This window comes from Amblyomma mixtum, chromosome 1 (genome assembly GCF_055824585.1).
Source record: "Amblyomma mixtum isolate Tamu chromosome 1, ASM5582458v1, whole genome shotgun sequence".
Lineage (NCBI taxonomy): Eukaryota > Metazoa > Arthropoda > Arachnida > Ixodida > Ixodidae > Amblyomma > Amblyomma mixtum.
In genome coordinates this window covers 38700562-38722239 of record NC_143012.1, presented here as the reverse complement: position 1 = coordinate 38722239, position 21678 = coordinate 38700562, and the positions used below count along the sequence as shown (strand labels likewise).

The 21678-nt window shown below is 48.0% G+C and overlaps 1 protein-coding gene across 3 annotated transcripts in view; it reads right to left on the bottom strand.

Moving 5' to 3' along the window:
• The window catches only part of LOC149366078 (dystrophin-like), a 35946-nt gene that overhangs the window by 12245 nt on the left and 2023 nt on the right, over positions 1-21678 (bottom strand). For all 3 annotated transcript variants that reach the window (XM_089548305.1, XM_089548313.1, XM_089548298.1), the window contains exons 4-17: positions 19578-19782; positions 18874-18959; positions 18516-18595; positions 18311-18385; positions 15905-16016; positions 15581-15635; positions 15348-15459; positions 14749-14864; positions 14134-14206; positions 9527-9612; positions 8799-8943; positions 8461-8659; positions 6988-7166; positions 68-254 (exon numbers count right to left, since the gene is read on the bottom strand). In XM_089548305.1, coding sequence (XP_089404431.1) covers positions 68-254; positions 6988-7166; positions 8461-8659; positions 8799-8943; positions 9527-9612; positions 14134-14206; positions 14749-14864; positions 15348-15459; positions 15581-15635; positions 15905-16016; positions 18311-18385; positions 18516-18595; positions 18874-18959; positions 19578-19782 — 1710 coding nt within the window. The remainder of the gene's footprint in view (positions 1-67; positions 255-6987; positions 7167-8460; positions 8660-8798; positions 8944-9526; positions 9613-14133; positions 14207-14748; positions 14865-15347; positions 15460-15580; positions 15636-15904; positions 16017-18310; positions 18386-18515; positions 18596-18873; positions 18960-19577; positions 19783-21678) is intronic.

Here is a 21678-nt window from a genome sequence, read left to right as displayed (position 1 = left end):
GATTTAGGCAATGTCGATCAAGAGCCATTAACTAGCCGAGAAGCATGAGGTGGGAACGCCCACTGACCCTGCTTGGGCTCGGAGAGCAGGTCATCTAGCTGCCGCAAGATGCTCTCCAGCTCGCCGTCGAGGGGCAACCCCGGCACGGCAGATGGGCAGCAGCCATTCCCCACCGTGGGGCTGGCAGGGTCAACGAGGAACGTCGACTGCACCGGTGCTGTCAGGTCTCCAAAGGTGCACTCCTTCGCCGAGTCCTGCAAGTTCACCGTGGTGGAGGTAGTCAGCATAATAGCAGTGGCACGTAGTGCGTTATACACTTAAACTTGAATATAACGAAGTTGAAGAAAGTCGGGCATTTTTCGTTACATCCAGGTTTCTATTACATGCAGTTTTCGTGAGAAAGAACAATGCAGTACGGAAAACAAAATAAAAAATAAATGTAGGTTAAATCACCCAGAAAATGTTTACCGAAAACTCCATTGCTAGAAGTCATAAACACAGAGAAATGTACCACGATCACGCTGGTAGCGCGACTGCTCTGTCACCTCCGCCGCAGCTCACGCAACGCTGCTACAGCTGGAATGGGGAAAGTGGGAGAGGCGGGGGCATCGCAACCGAGCTAAAGGAGAGTGCGCGCGGTCGCACTGCCACCGTAGACCGGCCGCGGAGGCGCATGCTTCTTCTCACATGTTCCCTCTTGGTCTGCCCACCGCTGTTGCGCCAGGAAACGGACTCTTCGCCTTGCGTCGCTGGCGTTCTTTGCCGTCCCTGCTCCAAAGTATCGACACGCAAGGGCTATCGGCGCTGGAATCTCGTGAGCAACCGCACGGCAGCGATGGGCGCACACTGCTCGTGGCGTTTCGTTTTTGCTAGGCCCATCATTTTTCGCTGCCTTTGAGCATGGACTGTTGTAGTGCCACGTGGCATGGCATCCCAAAAGCCCACGCAACGGAGATGTTCTGACGGCGCTGGCGCACAACGCATTGTCTCAACTCCGGTTGCTCACTGCTATTGCTGATGTTTCTCTCATGTCACTTTGTGGCAGGGGCAAACGAGGGTGCCCATGAACGTGTAACGAAGGTGGCATGGGCAACTAAGAAAGTGAAGCCCCTGAAAGAGTTGAGTGGAGCGGGAAAAAGTAAGAAGGGCGAACAAGCACAGCACTGTGCAGCACTAAACACTTGATGGTGGCCCCTGCTGTGTGGGAGTCAACGTTTGTTAACTTGCCAGGGGCTGCAGCCAATGATAACGCACGCGTTTCTCAAGCATTTGCTCTTAGATAATATCAACACATTTGTTGCTTTGGTATTTTTGCTTGCAGTTTCCATTTATTTCTGAGTCCTCGGAGCCTCGGCTGCAGTTGGCTGCTTTTTTTTCTTCCATTTTTGTGAGCTCACTCACAACTCGCGTTATATTAAGGTGGCGGTCCCACTATGACGGTGAGCGGGAACCATTTTTGGTGATATTTGTACGTCGACTGTACCTCGCTCGTTCGCTTCATAAATATGGTTCAGATATCTCCGAAAAGCTACTTTTCTCTGCTTTCAAAAGATGCATTTTGTTTAACGGTAGCTGCAAATTTGTTTCAACTGTAAATGAAAACGCAAAGATGAAAACTGGCAGTTGAGCTCAACTTGTCTCAGGAAATGCAAAATTGTGAAAAACCTCTTGCACCTAGAGAAATATCTTTCGAGATACTTTGAGATCGGATGCTAATGAACATATTTAAGCATTTAGAAGTACGTGTATAGATTAGTTTATTAGCCACGCATGTTTGAAAAGCATAGAAAACAGAACAATGTAATCTGCAATAACTTTTGGGATATGCATTGCACTGCGGCGCCTTTTTGTACAGTTTGAGATCGTCTAATCGCCCTTCCATTCTGAAAATTTCATCCGTCTGCCTTGTTTAGTTTAAAAGTTATTCCTGATCAAAGTTAGCGTTTTTTCGAAATAGTTAAAAACGGAATGCAATACTGTTCAGGTAACCAGCGCGTGGCAGTTTTGAGATTTTGCGTGAAGAAACTTATTACTTCGCTCTACGCGGCTAAGCATTGCCTTTGCTCTACGGCTTTTGGGGAATGCGCAATGTCTAGTTGATTTTAGCTACCTTTTTTGTTCTCGTCACGAAGGACACAAGCTCTTGAAACGTTCCGCGGCTTCTTTTTTTCTGGCAAATATACTCTTAAAATGTCGGTCTCTCATTCTTTTAATCAACTTGTAACAATTGCCAAGAACAAAGTCCACAGAATACAAACAATAATAGCAATAACGCAGCGACATGCGATAAATGTAGATAAATGAAGTAAGTAGCGCCATCTACACACATGCACGTGTACTAAATAATCACAGTTCAAAAAAATAACGAGTGTGGCGCTGCTAAACATTTACAATCAGGAGGTGTTCACGAGAGGGAACGATACCTCTACGATGTTTGCACGTTTCCCTCGATTTTGCCCTATGTAGTGTGTGTCGAACTTCCAAGCAGATTTCCGCCATATTGCTTTGCTGGATTGTTTTGTAGCGTAAAGCTAGTAAAGCCACACTACGCGGGTCAGAGCCGAGTTTTGCGCGAGTGTGCGCCGCCTGTTATGCGCATGCGCGAGAACCGCGGGACGTCACGAGAGGCGCAGGTCCGCAGGTGCGTCGCCTCCTTGCCACAGCCGGTGCGAGCTTCTCGCTGCCGGCGCCGCCGGCGTGCGCTCCTCTCCGACGCGTGACCTCGTGTTTACGACAGTTGCGCCGCGCGCTACTGCGCATGCGCGAGGAGGGTGCGCGGAGAAATGACGGTCGCGCTCAACATGTAAGCTCTGGTAAGCTAAGGAGAGTCGAGCCGCTGCCAAATGGCGCAGAAGACTGGAAAATGTAAATTCTTCCGATCCCGAGGTTGTCGCCTGGCAGTTCGCCGTCGAGCAGCCAAGGCGGAACGTGCGGCCGAAACACCGGAGCACTTTACGCTACGTATATCCAGGCATAGCAGAGCTAAGCCACTGCCAATTTTTTTCGCCTGACGCTACGAAACGCATTCTGGGCGTCGTATTATTTTTCGAGGACAGGCATTACTAAAGCGACAGGAAAGGGAAGAGACAGGCTTTCGCTTCGTGCTGCCGGTTGTTCGTTGTTCCGGCTAGCGCTGTGGAGGGGAAGTTGGAGAGCGCTCGATTCGCCTGCACTCAATGCACCAGTTCGGCAAAGTTCTGCGGCAGCGGCAGTGCGGCGGGTGTGTACCGCTAGTTCCGGCACTTTGAGCGCAGTTTGGCACTGTCTGCTTCCAAAACGGATGGTCGAGTGCAGGCCTGGTCGTCGCTAGCCTTTGAGATGAGTGAATTGCAGCCAGCTGTTTACAGCCTACATCAGCGGCAGCCAACCTTTCGTATCTCATGAAGAAATGTGCAAACAGCACATCACAATAACATGTTGCCATGAACCAGCCTCGATCCGTTCCTTTGGAGAACTCGAGCAGCGTTCTAGCTTGTCGACGAGTGAAAGTTACTTGAGTCTCTGCCGTTTATCACAACCCGCAAACCATCATCTGCTTCCATGGCGGCTGCAGCTGCACTATTTCAGCACTAACCATGGAGCAGGTGCAGTTTTCCTGAACTAGACTCGCACTTCTTTCAAACGAATGCCGTGGTTCAGAGGGCGCCATATTCCACCACTGAAATGAATCCATGTGGTATATAAGTCGGGTACAACTCAAGAACGAAGCAGCACATGCCCATCAAAGGAGACCGCCCAGCCAAGCGCGTCGACCGAACAGGTTTCTGTTCGGTCTCCACAGGTGCGCCGCGACAGCAGTGGAGACTGTAGCTGCCACGACCGTCTGTTGCCGAATATGACCCCACCTGTAACATTCAGCGCTTTTGCGAAAAAGACGCTCCCCCCCCTCCCCCTTTAGTGGCCAGTGCAGCTGAGACAATAAACGGGGGCACCACACCTACTAGTACCTTCGCCTTTCTCCCTGTCTTTTCCCCTGCTCCAGCTCAGGTGCTCCTAGAGACGATGGCGGATGCCGGGGCAGCAAAATCTTTTCCTTTCTTTTTGCGAAATTATTCTTTTAGCCTTATCCCGAACAAAGGACATCCACTCTTGGCTACACGGGGACAAAACGCCGTCTCCTTCCTTCTCTTTCGCAGGCTTGGCTGCATGCACAGCCACAGAAATCGACGTGACTGGCTGGACGGCTCCCTCTGAGTTGCATGTGCCGCTTCGTTCTTTAGTTGTAACCGACTATAGTGCTGTGAGGTCCCCTCTTCCGGAACTGGCACAAAGGACCGCCCCCTCCCCTTGCTGCGCGCCCCTCCTGCAGGCGGGGTAGACTAGCGCCGCAGGAAAAGGAATTCTCGGAAAATGATTACAAGCACGTTATAAGCGGTGTTTACATGACGGGTTGAGTGGAGGATTTGAGCTGAAAACCGGTTACTGGGTTCATGTAAACGAGTCGGGTCCGGGAGCCGAGGGAGCGAGTCCAGTCAACTCCGCTGCAGGGGGTGGGTTGACTCACTCGACCCCAACAGCAGATAGCACGTAAACCGGTCTGAGTCGGGTTAGTGGAAGGAGAAGTGATAAATGCGAACCTGTTATTTGCTTGCGCCGTAGCGCCTGCGAGGCAGCCGTGCATGCCGCAATCTTCCCGGCTGCCACTGCCCTTTCCCGCTGCGCCGTTCGACGCTTGGTGCCGCTGCATGTTGAACCGGTCGCGACTCGCTAAAATCGAGTTCATGTAAACATGCAGTCAAGTTGGGCTGACCTTGCTCAACTCGATCTCCTGGCTCGACCCGCCGAAGTCGGGTTCATGTAAACGAGGCTACAGTTTCCTGACAATAGACGGTGTGAAAATAGCAGCTGTTCCTACAGTTTCCAGGTACGCGCGCGTGGACACGCACGCATACACACACACATACGCGGGCGCACTTTTTCAATCTTTGATCCAACCAAATCGAGGCAAATCGACGCAAGGCAAGAAAGATATACATTTCAGCACGCGATGGAAAATTCTGGAGGGAATAAGGAACCTAATGATGCAAACTGGATACAAGAAAGACGTATGTCTAAAATGAATAAGAGCACGCAGTTGAGGGTCCAAACGAGAGAGGGGAGGGGGTCGCCCTAAGTGCCTACACAACTATCGCTTTGTAGCCGACCCCTTTTTTTTGGCAGCATTCCTGCACACCTCCCCCCCCCCCCCCCCCCCCCCCGTTCTTCTTCGTACAATGTCTATTAAAAAGTCTCGAGACCCCTCGTGAATGGTATGCATCTGTATACTGCATTTTTGTGAGCCTTGGAAACATTCCGTCGAAGTTCATCGGAATTGGTTGCAAGGTGCCGCCGCATGTACGACGAATATTTGCTTCTGAGGTAAACACATTCCGACACCCTGCGGTGCTAACCCTCTCAATAGCAATTTCACGTCTCTTGCGCAATGTCGATTCATCTCAAGGGTAAACAGAAATTGACAATTGCCCACTTCTCTCTGCCTTTTTCTTTACCAACCATAGTTTATAAGGTTGGACAGGCATACGCTTAGCGTTGACTAAATTGTATAGCTGTCTTTGTTATAGTTTTCTTATCATAGATGCAATATCATTTGATAAAAAAATATATTTTTTTTTCAGCGCTATAGTTAGCAGGTTACACTCTAGACCAGGAGTGTTCCGACTACTACTAATATTACTATGCATCAACAGTGACGAAGTGATTGAACGCGCAAAAGACGAGGGCAGAAAGAAGAACACAAGAAAGGCACCGATTTCAACTATAAGGTTCATTGAAAAAAAAAAAAAAACAAAAAACGCTAGAAATTTATACATGGAACATAAACATAATTAATTTTCTTTATTTCACACCTTCCTTATTTTTGGCGTCCGCTTCCTCTTTTCGTATACTTACTAATTTGCTCTGTGCAATTATGTCGACAATTATCACTAACTCTCCCAAGTTTCCACTGTGTGGACGTTGTGCCTTTTGCGATGCGGGCTGGGCAGCATTATTTTTTTCTTTTTCTTTGCTCCCACTAATATATGTCACTACATTGAAAACAGGAAAGTCTGTAGTCGGGTAAAACTAAAGAACGAAACGGCACATTCCCTCAAAGGAGGCCCTCCAGATAGTAACATCGACGGTACAGCTTTCTGCGGCTATTTAGCCAAGGCTAAACAAGAGAGAGAAGGAAACGGTCCTCTGTTCCCGTGCTGGCATCCTTATCCCGAACAAGGATCACCCCACCTCTGACGCCGTTTGGACAAAGACGGTACCCTCTTTGCCCCGGCTCTCCAACTTTTTCCCTTCATCCTTCGGGAACCATAGACCGAATAAAGGAAGCCCCACTCTCTTTGGCTTTGGTGAGGGACAGGCAGAGAAAGAAGCATGCGGAACCATCCCAGCCAACACCTCCCCCCACGCACGACGGGGACTAGCAGCCGGGCTTGCCATGGTTCGTTTGTAATCCTCTGAAGGCAGGCGCAGCAACAAAAGAAAAGCCTTCACGCAGCACGGGTGCACGGGTCAAGAATGGACCGGACACGTATCTCAACATCTCAACCAAAACCAGTTTCGGGTCGCTGGGGGCAAGAGGGGTAGACACTTTCTCAGTGATGGATCAGTGTCGTAGCCTGGTGGCAGAATATGAACTACTCGCAAGATGGCGGCAGTGGAACCGCCACCTTAATGACAGTATTACATACGTGTAATTACGGTAAATGTGCGGCACTTCAAATGTCATTCATAGCATCCTTTCCCACCCCCCCTGATAGTCACTGAAAGCCTTCAGTATTTTGTCACATTTTATGCCAGGCAGCATGACTGTCCTCATATGAAATGATAACTAAACCCGGCAAGGAGAAAACCATTGAAAAAAACTGCATAGACCCACGCTGAAAAAGCACAAGACATCAGACACCTGCGACTGCCCTCTTAGCGGTGTTGTATGCCGCGAACTAGGAACAACAGAGGGTAGATTTCCAAGCACGAAGCTTCACAAAAACCCACCAGTGTGCTTCTGTTCCCACAGGCACTGGTGATCTCGGCAGGAGCAGCACAGGCGATGGGTGAGGGGGGCTCTGGAAGAGTGGACGAACTCGCTGCCACGTCTCGGCGCAGCTCCCAGACGATGCTAGGGGTTGGTGGCGGGGGCGGTGGGGTGGGCGCACTCAAGGGGGCCTCCATGGCTGTTGGGGGAGAAGACACGCATTGGAGGCACATCTACCAGTGGGGCTCCCAGACCATTCTCGACAACTTTCATGAGCTGACACTAACTGCAACACTCAGAAGCATGATTTATGACTTCGCCATAGGAGACGAAGAGGACAAGCAGCATTGCAATAGCCAGATCCAGTTGTTAAGCTTCGTATAGTTACATGAAGCATCAGTGTCACTGTATAGCTACAAAGGCGCTAGAGGGAAGCATTCAGACCACCAACGACAGCAAAAGCAGACACCAGGCTACGATCCCTATGATGACTTCTTGCTGAATTATGTGCATCCAGCCAAAATTTTTTGTTGTTTTCTCAAAACTGCTTTCATGATGGAATTTCGCAAACTTGTGGATTACTTTCAAGACAAACCCGCTGAACTGAATCTTGAACATGGTACACAGCTCGAGGCCAACTGTTAAATATTCTATAAACATCATGCGAAACGCTTCCAGCCTTCCCTTCTTACAGTGAAAAAGTTTCTACAATAGCCGTACCGTCATTTAAAAATTGATGTTTTTGCTCACCGACACTGAAATTAAGACTGCCTACGCCTGTTTACATGGGTGAAATTCAGTGGGTTAACTTCACTGGTAACGGTAGTCAATGAGGAAACTGGGCCACTTGATGTGTGCTGTTCTTTCATAGGCTCGGCGCTAACGTGGGACACGACACACAGGACGCAATGTGATCACTGGCTTACAGGCACCCGTCAAGCTCCATTTTACAGTTATGCTTGAAAGAAATGATACGCAGGTATGTAGAACTTGAATGTACCCCAAGAAGACCTCAAGCAGGCAGCATGCAGACTGTATGAAAATTAAAGCCGCAGCTGCTAACTTATTTATTTAGTTTTCCTAGAATTGCTGCAGCCTTATCTGAATGCTTGGGTGAAAATCTCAAGTAAAATAAGATCGAATTGGTGCTTCACAGCTGTTCCTTTCTCAAAAATGGGTTCAAACATGATTTACATACAGTGAGCCTCATGTGGGTTCCTTGTTCAACACCCATACAGTGAACAAGGAACCCACATGGGCTATGAAACATCAACTCCATTATCTGACTTCAAGTCAGTGTGTCAGTAAGGGCAATTCATTTCCATAACGATAAGTCAGTGCGCGACAGTAAGGGCAATTCATTTCCATAACAATAAGTCAGTGCGTCAGTAAGGGCAATCCATTTCCATAACGATAAGCCAGTGTGCGTCAGTAAGGGCAATTCATTTCCATAACGATACCTGACCAGGTGAAATTGCAAACTCCTCGACTACCTTTCAGCCCATTGTGGATCTCCAGGAAGCGGTCCATGCTCTTGCACGGAACTCGTCCTCCATTGGCCGGTGTGCTTTGGAGCCAAGCGGGGTTGTTCCCACTGCCAGCCATGCAGGGATGGCCGCCATTACCGGGCACTCCCCCATTGGGGATGCACATCACCGGGTCCGCACCTCCCATCTCCTCTCTCGCTAGAACCTGCACGACAGATGCCAAATTGGTCGTTACTCAAGCAAGCACTTGCACGCTTATTCCGGAACAGTGTGCTTGACTCAGCCAGTTCCTGGTATGTGGTTAAACAGAAGGCAGAATACCCAGGCGCCAGAATGCTGCCCACCTGCAGAAGGTTGCGCATGCGCTTCAGCTGCATCTCCACCTGCACCAGGTGTTGATGAAGGTAGCGTTGCCGAAGTGGTGACGATGGCACGGACGTGGGACTCCCTGTCCCCAGCTCCTTGGAGGCCACTTCGCGGGCGAGGTTCCTGCGGAAAGACAAATCCAGTGAGCGAAAAGAGAACCGCGACTAGCACAGTGACAGGAGTTCGCATGCTAACCACTCAGTACCTCTAAAAAACTTCCAAGAAAAAAGAAAGGGTTAAACTGAATTCCCACTCCCACATGAAAGCCACTATCGGAGCTGTGCAGGCTCTTCATTTGAGGGAGCCTCGAAGAAAAGAGTTCTAGCATTTCTAGTAATGTGCCTTAGAAATTCTGTGTGTTAATGGCCTCCTTCTTGCAGTAATAATGGCGCCAAGTGCGTGAAATATAATTCACCAACAACATGTGAGAGGACAGTGTCGAGCTTCTTTTTTTATGTGCGCACAGAAGAAGAAAGGAAAAAGACGCAGCAGCAAAATAAGTTTGCTCATGGGAATTGTTAGCATTCGACAAGAAAACCTAAAGAGTGGATTCCAGAGGTCATTTTCACAAATGCTAGAAATGAAAGAAGAACGAGCCACACAATTTGGGCGCTCTTCTCGTGCAGGTGGGGTAAACGGTGGGAGCATTCTAGCCATGCAGTCTGGTCACGCTGTGCAGCAGTGACGAACTGAACAAAAGGCCAACCTGTTTTCTCGCTCCAGCCGCTCAATGATGCTCTCCAACTCCTGCTGGTGAAGGGTGTCCAAACATGGTGCCATGTGCACATTATTCTGTTCGGACAAAGAAGAAAAAAAAATACAAAGAAGAAGAATGTGTCAGGACCAGTGACACTCAAAACTAGCCGTCCTCATCCCAGTAAAAAAAATAAATAGAAAAACATGCACTCCCCAATAAATCTGCACATCATGTAAACTTGTATATACAATGGATTAAAAGCTCGCTCATTGAACCTTGCTTAATTCAAACCTCTGGTTTACTTGAAGTGAGGACTTTGGTTCCATCACTGTCAAGTGTATTAAAGAGGCTCCCTTTAACTTGAACTTCACATAATCTATCAAATTTTCAGCATCTTTCGAATTCCAGTTATCGATCCTTGACCGTGCCAGTATGTACAGTTAAAACTCGATTTAACGAAGTTGAGGGGAGCCGTGAATTATTTCGTTAAATCGAGAACTTTGTTAAATTGAATGAGGCATTTCTTGGGCACATAATTCGGTACATTCAATTCTATGGTATGGCGGCATCCAGAAAGCTACTGCAGCATCATATTTGTGAAGCGTAAATGCTCCCAAAATGAAACTGCGGACCGCGGAAACGACCGGCGCTGCTAGTGCGTATGAAAAGAAACAACAAAAATTCTTACTCAACAAGAAAGGCCCGAGGGGACTACAAATTTATTTTCCGTCAAAGAAGTCGGTGATCTTTGCCTGAGGGCGCTTTGTGAGCAACGGCCGCACCAATTTCTCGTAGGTCTGAAGTGCGTCCAGCGCGTCTTCCGTCACCTCGTGTGCGCCGGCAAAATGTCGCAGCAGATCGAGAGCATCCATCACCTGACCTGGTGTCGGCATGGGAGCTTCGGCACCTGCAGTGTCGCGGCAGCGTCTTCAGCCGTCACTCCCTCCACGCTTCCTACAAGCCGCGACAAATCGGCATCAGTCAAAACTTCCGTTGTGACTCCGTTTGCATTGGCGTTCACGTAGTCTGAGAAACTTATGCCTGTGGGCACTCCATCCTCGTGCACGGCGCTCGCGCAGTCCGGACCAGCTTCGGCAGTTTCAGGGCCTAGTGTACCGAAACCGGCAGTCCTGAAGCAGTTGACAATTATCGACGGCCTCAGTGCTCTCCAAGCCGCCGCCACCATCTCAACCGCCATAAAAATATCTATTTTCGTCTCGCACTTCAGCTCCAGGTTGAGGAGAACTCTGTCGACGACTTGACGCTTGTATGTGCACTTCACGCTATTAATTATCCCTTGATCCAAGGGCTGAACCACGGACGTTGCGTTTGGGGGGAAGTAGCGGAGCTCCAAGCTGGTCAGCTCGACCTCTGCAACGTAGTGGGCCGTGCAGTTATCCAGCAACAGGCACACTTTCCTTTTCTGGCGACACATGCCGCTGTCAAATTCCTTCAGCCATGTAGCGAAAATGGCACGCGACATCCAAGCCCTTGAATTGGCAACGTACTTCACAGGAAGCTTTTTGCTGCCTTTAAAACAGCGCGGCCTCGCACTCTTTCCGATGACAAGCGGGTCTCGTTTGTCGGTGCCGTCCATGTTGACGCACAGCAAAAGAGTCAGCCTTTGTTTGCTGTGTTTGCCGCCGTGGCACGCCTGCCCCTTCAGGGCGTTTTTTTAGGCAGCATTTGGTAGAATAGACCGCTCTCGTCGGCGTTGTGGACGTCGCTGGGGGCATATTTTCCCAGAATGTCGGGCACGTTTTCAGACTGCCAGTCGCCGACTACAGCCATGCTTACACTGCTCGCTTCACCGCTGAGCACTTTCCCGATGATGCCGTGTCGTTCTTTGAAGCGCGACAGCCAGCCGGGACTTGCCTTGAACTCGTTGTCGCCCAGCAAGCACGCGAAAGCGAGCTTTTTGTTGGAGCAGGTCTCCACTCATGGGAATATTCTTCGCCCGCAAATATATAAACCAGGCGAAGAGGGCCTCTTCCATTTTGCTTTGAGGAGCAGTCTTCAGCGTTTTTTTGCGCGAGAGATTCCCCGACGAAGTGGCGCAGAGAATGTCATCTTTCCCTTTCAATATTGTGCAGAGAGTACCGTATTTACCCAATTCCAACGCGCCCCCGATTCCAACGTGCACCCAATTTACGGCACCAAAAAAAAATTTAAAGCCCCGATTCTAACACGCGCCCGATATGCGCCCGAATGAAAAAAAAAAAAAAAAATACGAGCCCCGCTTCTAACGTGCATGTGACTTCCACGAATGAAAATAATTTGCAACCGTTTTAATATTTTAAGGAGAGATGCGGGTGAAAAAACCGCTATTTTTTCGATAAAGTCGATTTTGTATTTTCTTGCGTTTTGTATTCCCCCAAGCCTCTTCTTTTATATATAAAAAAATCAAAGCCGATAATCAAGGGGAAGGTAGTAAAAAATGCAATTAAAGCACCCGCGGTGGCTCGCGAAAGTGCGAATTTGACCGAATTTCGTGAACGCGGCATTTCGCTCCACGGCGTCGCCCGCTCTTGAATTTTCGCGGGGAAGTAGGCCTACCCATCTTCTACCAGAAGCCACTTCGGCTTCGAGCCAGTCGAGCGTCGCGACTGGCCCTTCAAATCACGTGGTGCGATCGGAGCCCTTCCATTGGCTACGAGCATCCCACCGCGCGGACGGACGCAGACGCTCTTTCTTCGTTCTGCCGCCACCGAGACGTGAACCAACGCTTCTGCCCGGGTTTTTCTCCTTTCTCCGCTATGGATGTGACTGAGAAACGAGATTTTCGTTCACGCAAGTTCCTGACAAAGCGTCAGTATAGAGGAAGACGCCCCAAGCGCAAGCGGAGAGCTCCGGTGACGGGAGGTTCGTCTGCTGCTACGCGTAACTGCGGCAACGGAGATGCACCATTTGGATCCTTCAAGCTTCTTGCGGAGCATCCATGACTTCGTCAGTGCATCTCAGCGAAAGATAGAGATCTTCGACGGCCAAGACAAGCGTAAAAACGAGCGCGGAAGCGCTGTTATCTGTGAGATCGGCATGATGCACGACCTCGTCAGCGACGCGGCGTGCCCCGCCTGCGGACGATGTTATCTCTCTCTCAGAGAATCGGCCGCAAAACGGAAAGGACTCTCATCGTTTTTGGAGACGCGTTTCTGACAACCGTTGTTTCATCAACACATTTTTCGTGCCGCGTATCTCGATCGTGCAACGGCAGTGATGAGGCGTCCGCCCGCGGCAGTGCACGGGATACCGTCGCCGTGAACGTGGTCGCTGAGCACGCGACCAATGACAAGCGCCACACCGGTTGAAAATGGCTCTTGCGACGCAAAAAACGACGAGCAAACGTGCTCCCATGTTTGCCAGCAGTTAGTGAGCTCCCACATCGTATAATGGCGATGACAATGGGCAGCTATGGGGACGTTTCGGTTTGCACTCGAATCCAACGCGCATGCGATTTTGAGACGTATTTTCCCCGAAAAAAGGTGCGCGTTAGAATTGGGTAAATACGGTACTCGCTGGAATGCCATGTGCTGCAGCCACATCACATTTCTTATGTCCACTTGTCACAGCACGAATTATGTCCGCTTTCTCGTCCAGGGTAAGCCTTTTTCGTTTCTTGCAGAACTCGATCTGCTAGTCAGGAGGGTTAGCAGCGCGCTTGCTCGCACACACCACGTCCGCAAGGCTAGACTGATGGAGGCCTAACAAGCTGAGCTTGACAAAGACGTGCGTTCAAAGGCACGGGGAAATATCCGCACAAGAGCGAACACAGAGCACAACACACAAACACACACACAAAAAAAAAACACGCGAAGTGCAACAGCGCCATCTATGAAATGTGGCACGAAACTTTTTTACTGCTGGCGCCATCTCGTGAGCTCGACTCAAAATTAAAACTCGTTTTGCGCCGCGCAGTTTGAAAAAAGCGGCAGGCCGAAGATGCTCCGCGCTGTTACCGCTGACTCGCAATCAATAAATTTTGGGGTGCTGTCTACAAAATAGACCAAAAATTAACACTTTTTCACCTTTATTTCTCGAAAAAAGGTTCGTTAAATCGGGACAGATCACGGAATCGGTTTAGTTATTTCGGGTTAGTCAAAGCATTGAACCCTATGGGCGTCTGAGGGGAAATTAGGATACCTTTGTTAAATCGGGATTTTCGTTAAATCGGGTTTAGTTAAATCGAGTTTTGACTGTACATCTGTAACGAGAGTTGGTGCAAATGACGCAGCAAAACCCAAATGCTGCGGCACCAAAAACCAGCAGTGATGTTAGATGTAATAAGCATCCGTTAGTTCATAGTACTGGGTAGCATTTGTCAGTCACAGCTAAAATAATTCACAAATATTGTTACTGACAAATGCAATAACCTGTAATGAGGAGCACTGCCCTGGGCTTGATGAGCACACACACGCTCACACACTCAACAGCACGAGTTCATGTACACCAACCAGGTTGTTCTAAAAGCAAATTTTTAGTCAATTTGACCATTCAGGAAGTGAAGGGCTGCTACAGGAATTTCATACAACAGGAAAGAATGTCTGCTTCACAGGACACTGACTTTCCGGTTTCGAAAGCCAGTAGTCATACAGAATAAAAAAGAAAACGTGACTCACAGCTGCCGACTTCACGAAGTCCACTTCGTCCGACTGGGGTACTCGATAGGCCTTTGGGCTTTGTGCCGGGGGCCTGAAAGAAAGTAAAACAGGTTTGTACTGGTACACAGCTAAAAGGGTCTTGAGCCACTCCTCGATGTGGTGCCTTGGCATTTTCGGTGCGTACTGCCATCAGAATCATCGTTATTGTTGGCCCATTTACATTCACTGCAGGACAACGTCACTTTGCCACTACCTCCAATGAAAGCTGACCTACTTCAGAAGCATCCATACTGTTTTTGTGAATTCCTTACCGTATCCGTCAAACTGACACTGCTGCCCCCTACTATGCTTGCCCTCTCTTGAAATATGCTCCATTACTCTAAGGGAACATCGGTTATCTATTCTCCCCATTACATGCCCTGCTCATTCTCATTTCCACTTCTTGATTTCAAGTCGAATATCACTTTCGTAAGGGCACAACGCGTCACCTCAAACCAATGCTAGTCAATTATTCCCAGCAAGCACACAGTGCATCACCCATACACAGCCAAGTGCACCCGCTAAGCCATACGAACTCATTTTTTACAAAAATTTGCTTCTGCAGAGGGTATGACAGACAATGCCGACTCTCACTTGGGCTCAGGGTTGGCCTGCAGGGGCAGGTAGCTGGGCCTGGGCTCCCGCTTCCAGCGCTGAATCTTCAGGCTGATGGTCTTCAGGACGGCTTTGACCTTCTCCCAGGAGGAGGTCTGCAAGAAAGGCCACGCAGAGAAGACGATGTACTGGAGCACCTTACCAAAGTTCTGATGCCATGGAAACACTGTGCTCCATTCAATGCTGTTGGATTCAACTTTTACATGTTTATACTACCTACTACATAAAAAATATGAACTTCAAATAGTCTTGCCAACATGGCCTCCAAGACTCACAGCTGCAAGGTTGGGGTTTTCTGAGGCCACAGTGCTGTGCTCGCATTAAACAGCACTGAGTGGGGCCAGTTCCTTCCTACCCTGCTTTCCGATTCGTGATAACTTGCACCTATAGCTACTGCTAGTCTTCGCCAGGCAGAAAATGCGCCCTGATACAAACACATCAGCAGAGATATTAAGTGAGAATAATTTGTTGATTGAAATGTTGCAAGCAGTAGTCGCTTGTGCTACAGTAGAAGGCCACTGTTGCAAAGACCTTTTTCCATCTCTCACAGTGACAAAAGAGTGACCCGAGCAGCTAACCTGTTGGCAGTGTTCTTGCATTCGGTGCTTGATGGAGTGGTTCTTGCTGATGTTGCCGTGCAGAAAGCAGCTTTGGCACAGGTCGTAGTTGAGGCACTGCAGGCATTGGTACCTGTCAAGAGCAGTTTGGGGAACGGCGTCATGAGTTCCCACCGCGTCCTCAAAGAAAAGTTACCAGTTTGACCTGCAGCAAACGGCGGCAACTCGCAACCTGCAAGTGCTGGAAAACTCACCTTAGTCCAACTATGGGGTATGTCTTGCACGCTCCACATTTCATGGGGTGTGCAACTGCAAAGAACAAAAAGGCAAATCGCGAGAAAAAATTTCAAAATGAAAAAGATAAAGAAAGAAGCACAGACACTGTAATCAATGATGTAAGCACTGAGAGAGTAAGGAAGGGATACTAGGTGAGAAAAGCACAGTCAGTGGACTGCCTGCGCGCACACACAAATAAAAGCCTCAAATATTAAACAAATGCATTCCAAACCATATGCAAAGCGATACGTACAAAAGCGAAAAGGAAACCAGGCCTAGACGAAAACCTCCCGGTCCCTCACCGTTTTCGGTGGACCTCATCCGGTAGAACGTTGAGATCCACACCAGGTTCTGGGGCTCCCGCAGCAGCCAGTTGAGGAACACGTCATCCGGGATGGCAGGCAGCGGTGCAAGCTGCAGGATAAACACAAGGTTAGCATGGAGCCCCCCTTTCACACAGTAACGGAATGAAGTTCCGTAGTTTGCCTGCAAATTTATGTCTTTGTAATGCTAGCACACATGCCAAAAAACCTACAAAGCATAGAGAAGTAGTGCTTTCTTAATTCCTTAAAAAAAACTAAGAAATTGTTGCACACTGAATTTACCACGGCAGTTGCATGCAAGCTTTCAGATGCAACTGTCAGTTGCAGTTAGTTGGAATCTACCATGATGACTCAGTGACCGGGCACAGTAAACACAGCAATCATGGTGGATTTCAACTAACCGTGAAGGATGCGGGCTCAGTGCCAATTGTTTCGTTTGGTTTGGTTAATGGGGTTTAACGTCCCAAAGCGACTCAGGCTATTAGAGACGCCGTAGTGGAGGGCTCCGGAAATTTCGACCACCTGGGGTTCTTTAACGTGCACTGACACCGTACAGTACACGGGCCTCGAATTTCTCCTCCAAAGAAATTCAACCGCCGCGGCCGGGATTGAACCCGCGTCTTTCGGGTCAGCAGCCGAGCACCATAACCACTGAGCCACCGCGGCGAATTCAATGCCAATTGTGGTGGCTGCATTTCAATGCAAGTTGGCTGCAAGTTGATGACAACTCAACTTCAATGGCGCAAAGGTGGCTTGGTCAAAGAACACCATGGCTAATGTGTTTTTTGGTCCGCACGAGGTAGGCCATGGACTTCCCTTTCCCAGCGTTTCAACTCAGAGGAGTGAAGCATCAGGCCGAGGGAAAACTCGCACCCATCAGGAACAAGTGGGTACCCAGCAGCACTGGGAACTACTCCCCAGTATACAAGAAGCCCAAGTTTGGCTGCGATGCATCTGCATCACGGATACATCTATGATGCAGATGTACTGTTGGCAACAGAAGTTAAAGGGCTGGACGTGCTCAGGAACAAATCTATTATCTACTGTACCGCTATCCTGAGACCCAGCCATTTGATACTTACTAGCAAATCCATCATGAAAGTACATCCCCTTATACTTGCTCGCATTTCAAGCGACTGGCTAGCATTACATCCCAAAAATACAGCCTTTTCTACTCACCCACATCCCATAACCTTTTCGTGCCAACCCTATCTATTTGGAGCATCTCAAGAGCTCAACTGAGAGTGGTTTGTTTACTTTCCAAGTGCAGAAAGATTGCACAGTGCAATATCAGCCTCCAACGAAACGCGAGCAAGGCACTTGAAATGGGAGCAGCAAAACAGAGATTTTACTCGAGGCAGACTGGTTATTAGTGCATTTATATTTCACTTTCACAGCACGAAGTCAGCTGCGTGGAAGTGTTAGTAGACCCTGCATGTGCTCATTCACCAGCACCTAACATTTGGCGGTAACATTTTCCTGTTTGCGTTTTGGACCGACACCGATGGCACTACCCAATAATTCAAGAACGCTCACTCCAAAAGCAAAAAAAAAAAGGGGGAGGGGGGAGGGGGAAGAGAGGAAATACTGTTTCCAATGGATGTCCACGTGCCTCAATATTATAGATTTTTTTTTTATCGATCCTGGTGGCAGCACGGAACATCTGTCAGGCCAAAGAGGCCAGGAGGTTGGATCAGGCGATATCAGTGCAGCAGGAGCTCACAAGTACGCAATCTTATCTACGCGGGCAGAGAGGGGGCTTACTCCGCACTCTGCGGAGCTGGAGTGCTTGTTGTTGTCCTCCTTTCATGGAAGCCCCTCGTGGCGCTATGCAAACTGCGCCGTCTCTCCATACGCTCAGCACACCACACGACACAAAGGGAGGCTTTGCAAAACAACCGAGACACGGGTGGAAGTTGCACAATCCGCTATCAGCCACAAAGAAAAAAAAAAGCCAGTTTCTGAAGGCAAAAGCGAGTAGGTTGAGAACTGCACATCCGCTTACTGCGTCAACTTCGAAAAAGAAAAAGGTGAAGAAAGATTTCACTGAGCAGCACTGCTACGAGCGGGCGCAGGGGTAGGATATGCGCACAAGTTTACCAGTTAGTCTACTTTACAAACAAGAAAACTGAACAAAGCACTAAACCAACCACTCCATTGAGATGTGCCGCAGTTATCACGTAGATAAGATAAAGAAGCAGACAAAGAGATACATGCAGAAGATTGAGGTCTCGTCAGTTATGTTAGTCCTCAGATATCACAAAACTACACAGGTAGCAACGAAGAAGCAATGCAGAGAAAAAAAAAATGCAGGCGCTGAGAGAACGGAACATGTGCCATTTTATATGCAAGTTCCACACTCTTTCAAACGCTGTGGGGGCCCACCTTTCGACAGCTCTCGATGGCAGCAGGAACAAAGTGAGCACCAAACGAAAGTTTTTCACCAAGGAACTCGGGAATCTGCGGGAAGAAATTTAAGAAAATAAATTTGCAAGAACAAACCAAAGGACAATGAGAAAGGCAACCATGGTTATAACGCACAGTGAAAGCAAAGTAACGATAGCCAGAGGCCACTGTCCGTGGCCCGTACCTTTGAGATGTTCTGCAGAAAGCTTTCAAGCTCTTCATAGGAAATACGATGGTTGCCATCTTGAAGCTCGTTGCAAATATCTACAAGAAAAAAAAAGGAGGGGAGGGGGAGGGATACAAGATGATTTATACCCCTGTCAACAATTTACTTGGCCACAAAAAAATTAAAGCTTGTCCCCTCCAAACCATGATTTTAAGGTGATGTTCCCCGTCATCCATTAACTCCCATTGCTTCGTTACGGCTGTGGATGACTTTTAAGACGGTACTTCTGGCCATGAAAGCATTTCATCAAAACAGGGAGATTACAAGTTACTTTCTGCACCTTGGAACAGGAAGAAACAAACACTACAGGACTCACATTTGAGCTTGTCCAAGAGTCGGCCGGCACAGAAGACAAACAGGGCTATCTTCATCTGCAGGACCTGGATTGTCCCTTTACGCTTGCTGCGGACACGGGCAAAGAAAACAGGGGGCTCCAGAGATGGCCTTTCCGCACTTCGTACTTCAAGACATGCACGCAAAGATTCTCAAAACTAAACGTGCAGAGGCGCACGTACGCAACTTAAGCTTTGTTCTCCTCTCCTAACTGCTGGGCTATTTGTAGATATATTGTCATTTCAAGCCAATCCAGAGAAAACACACAAGCACACACAGAAAGGTAATCATTCCTATGCGTCCTCGCCTGTTTGCACTATACTAACCTGAAATGACAACCACTAGAAAATGTCTACCGTATTCTCACATTACATATTGCCTCTCGATTGCAAGAAATCTGGTTCATTCCAAGTGTAGGGCGCCAACTCAGGTTTATTTCGTACCCTACGGAGCTCAAAGCCATATGCCTTGAGAAGTAAACCAGAGTTGGTACTTAGCATACCTGCATCATTTGCCTTAGTGCTCATGGATTGTACGGAGCAAGTTCCGTCTTTATGATTACAATTGTGAAGGATTTTATGGAGCAAGTTGTCTTTTACGGCTGCAACCACGCAGGATTGAATTGTACGGAGCAAGTTCCGTCTTTTATGGCTGCAATCGCGCAGGATTAGTGGTGAGCAGACTCACGCGTCGAAGAGGTTCTGCAGCAGGTTGAGGGCGAGGGAAGCGAGGAGGGGCACCTTCTGCTGGTGGACCCCTGGGGCCCGCTTGTAGAGGTCCTCCAAGATGGCCTCCACCTGAGCACAGCCCAGCAGTAGCTCGTGCTGCGATGCCCCTTCCAGGCCGTGCGCCCCAAACACGCTGCTCAGCATGGATATGTGCACATTGCTGACTGCAAGGGGCATGGGTGCGGGTGAACAGATTCAGGTTTGCACGTTCATTGTCATTTTATTACCCTCAGTCGCATACACGCTTTAGAGAGGGGAGCAGTGCTTCACAAATTTAAGCATACAAAGCAAAGAAAATAATAAAAACACAATGGCAAAGAGCAGCATGACACATTAGGGAATGGAAAAATAAAACCAAAGATTTTTTTGCTTCACTTACAGTTGAAACACAAAAACGTGTTACATGTCAGATAGAAATAATTGCCCTAAGAACTCAACATAACAAACTGTCGACTGCAATGACATGTTTATATGCGTGGAATAACAAAAAAAAACACTACTGTGAAGAATCAGTTTAGCACTTTTTAAGCTGCGAAGCTGCATTGTAGACTCACTATACCCATGCTTTCTGGAATAGAACGAAATTTATTGCACACATTTTAAAGCAGCAGTGACATCCCCTTGAACTCTAGTCTAGATAAATACACATCACGGTACAGATGAGCAGCTTCAAAAAAAAGAAAGAGAAGAAAATGTCTGCCTTAAACTTGACTGGCTGTGGCACCAAAAAACCTGCTGCAACTAGCTATAGTACAGTTCGTTTCTGCCTTAAAGCTAGCGAAAAAAAGAATATATCATGGTGTAAAGGAAAACTGGAAGCTTGAATTTGAGTGCTCAAGGAATTTGGAAAGCAGTCTGCAGAACTTAAATTGAAACCCTCCGCCCACATGGAAAGCTCAGGATGGATTTCCATTGCCTTGAGCTCTTTAGTGTGCACTGAAACCTCGGTATAAGAAGGTATTTTTCTCTCTAGCAATTTGTACCCTCAGAAATACAGTAGCAATGGCCAGGTGTTGAACCTGCAACTTCCCGCATGGCTATTCAGCAAAACATCACAGCTATTGGGTGCAAGGTACAAAGGCAAAGGGAGAACCCATCAAGCTCTTTCCAAATACTTTAGGTGGATGCAAAACCTCTAATTCCTGCACTCGCTACATTTGAACTCATAATCTTCGCAGAGAACAACTAAATCCTAATGAGATCCTCTGCAACTGCCTTGTAGCACTTTCCAGGGTTCACTTATCCATATCAATAAATCATTTTTATGCCTCAGCTACCATGTTCTATCCTCAAGTTCCAAGTGCTCAAGTCATCAAGTTTAAGAATCGGGTATGCAAGAAATCAGAAAATCAATTTTTTTTCCTTGCAATTCAGAGAATACCTTGTTTTCTGCACCTTTCCCACCCTCATTCAATTGTGCGCAATATCTTTCCACTTCTCTATCTTTCCCTCCGATGCAGTTCAGGTGACCAAGGAGAGTGCAAGAATTACAATGGCTTTCATTCCCTCAAAACTTTTGCAGATCCAAGCACAACACTTTTTTCACGAGGGAGAACTAACAATCTTTGAGCTAACTTCACTTTCTCATGATATATGCTGCCAATATCACGATTTTTCATGACGCTATTTCACCAAAGGGAACCAACACCGACAAAAGCTGTGTCACACTTATCAAACTACAGAGCCAGAGCTTCATTACCGAGCTATGGAACCTTTGAAACCGGTTCAGAAAAAGCAACACAGACCATTGTCACGCGAGGCAAGTGTAAAAAGGTTAAGCTATTCACTTGTACATGAGGCAAAGTTCAATGTTCCAACAAAGTTCACAACAGCAATCAACGGCCTTTTAAATAATAAATGCTCTTTTAAGAGGAAGAGGTTGATAGCCCCTAACAACAATGGTGTTTCCGCACAAGAAAGGCATGGGGAAAAAAAAAAAACAGAGTAAAAGAGAAATAAGGCCATCTGCAGCAAACTGCCTCATTAGAATTCACAGCTGACATTAAAAATCTATGCTGACTTATTTTGCGTTGATTGCATCTGCTCGTGTACATTATGTT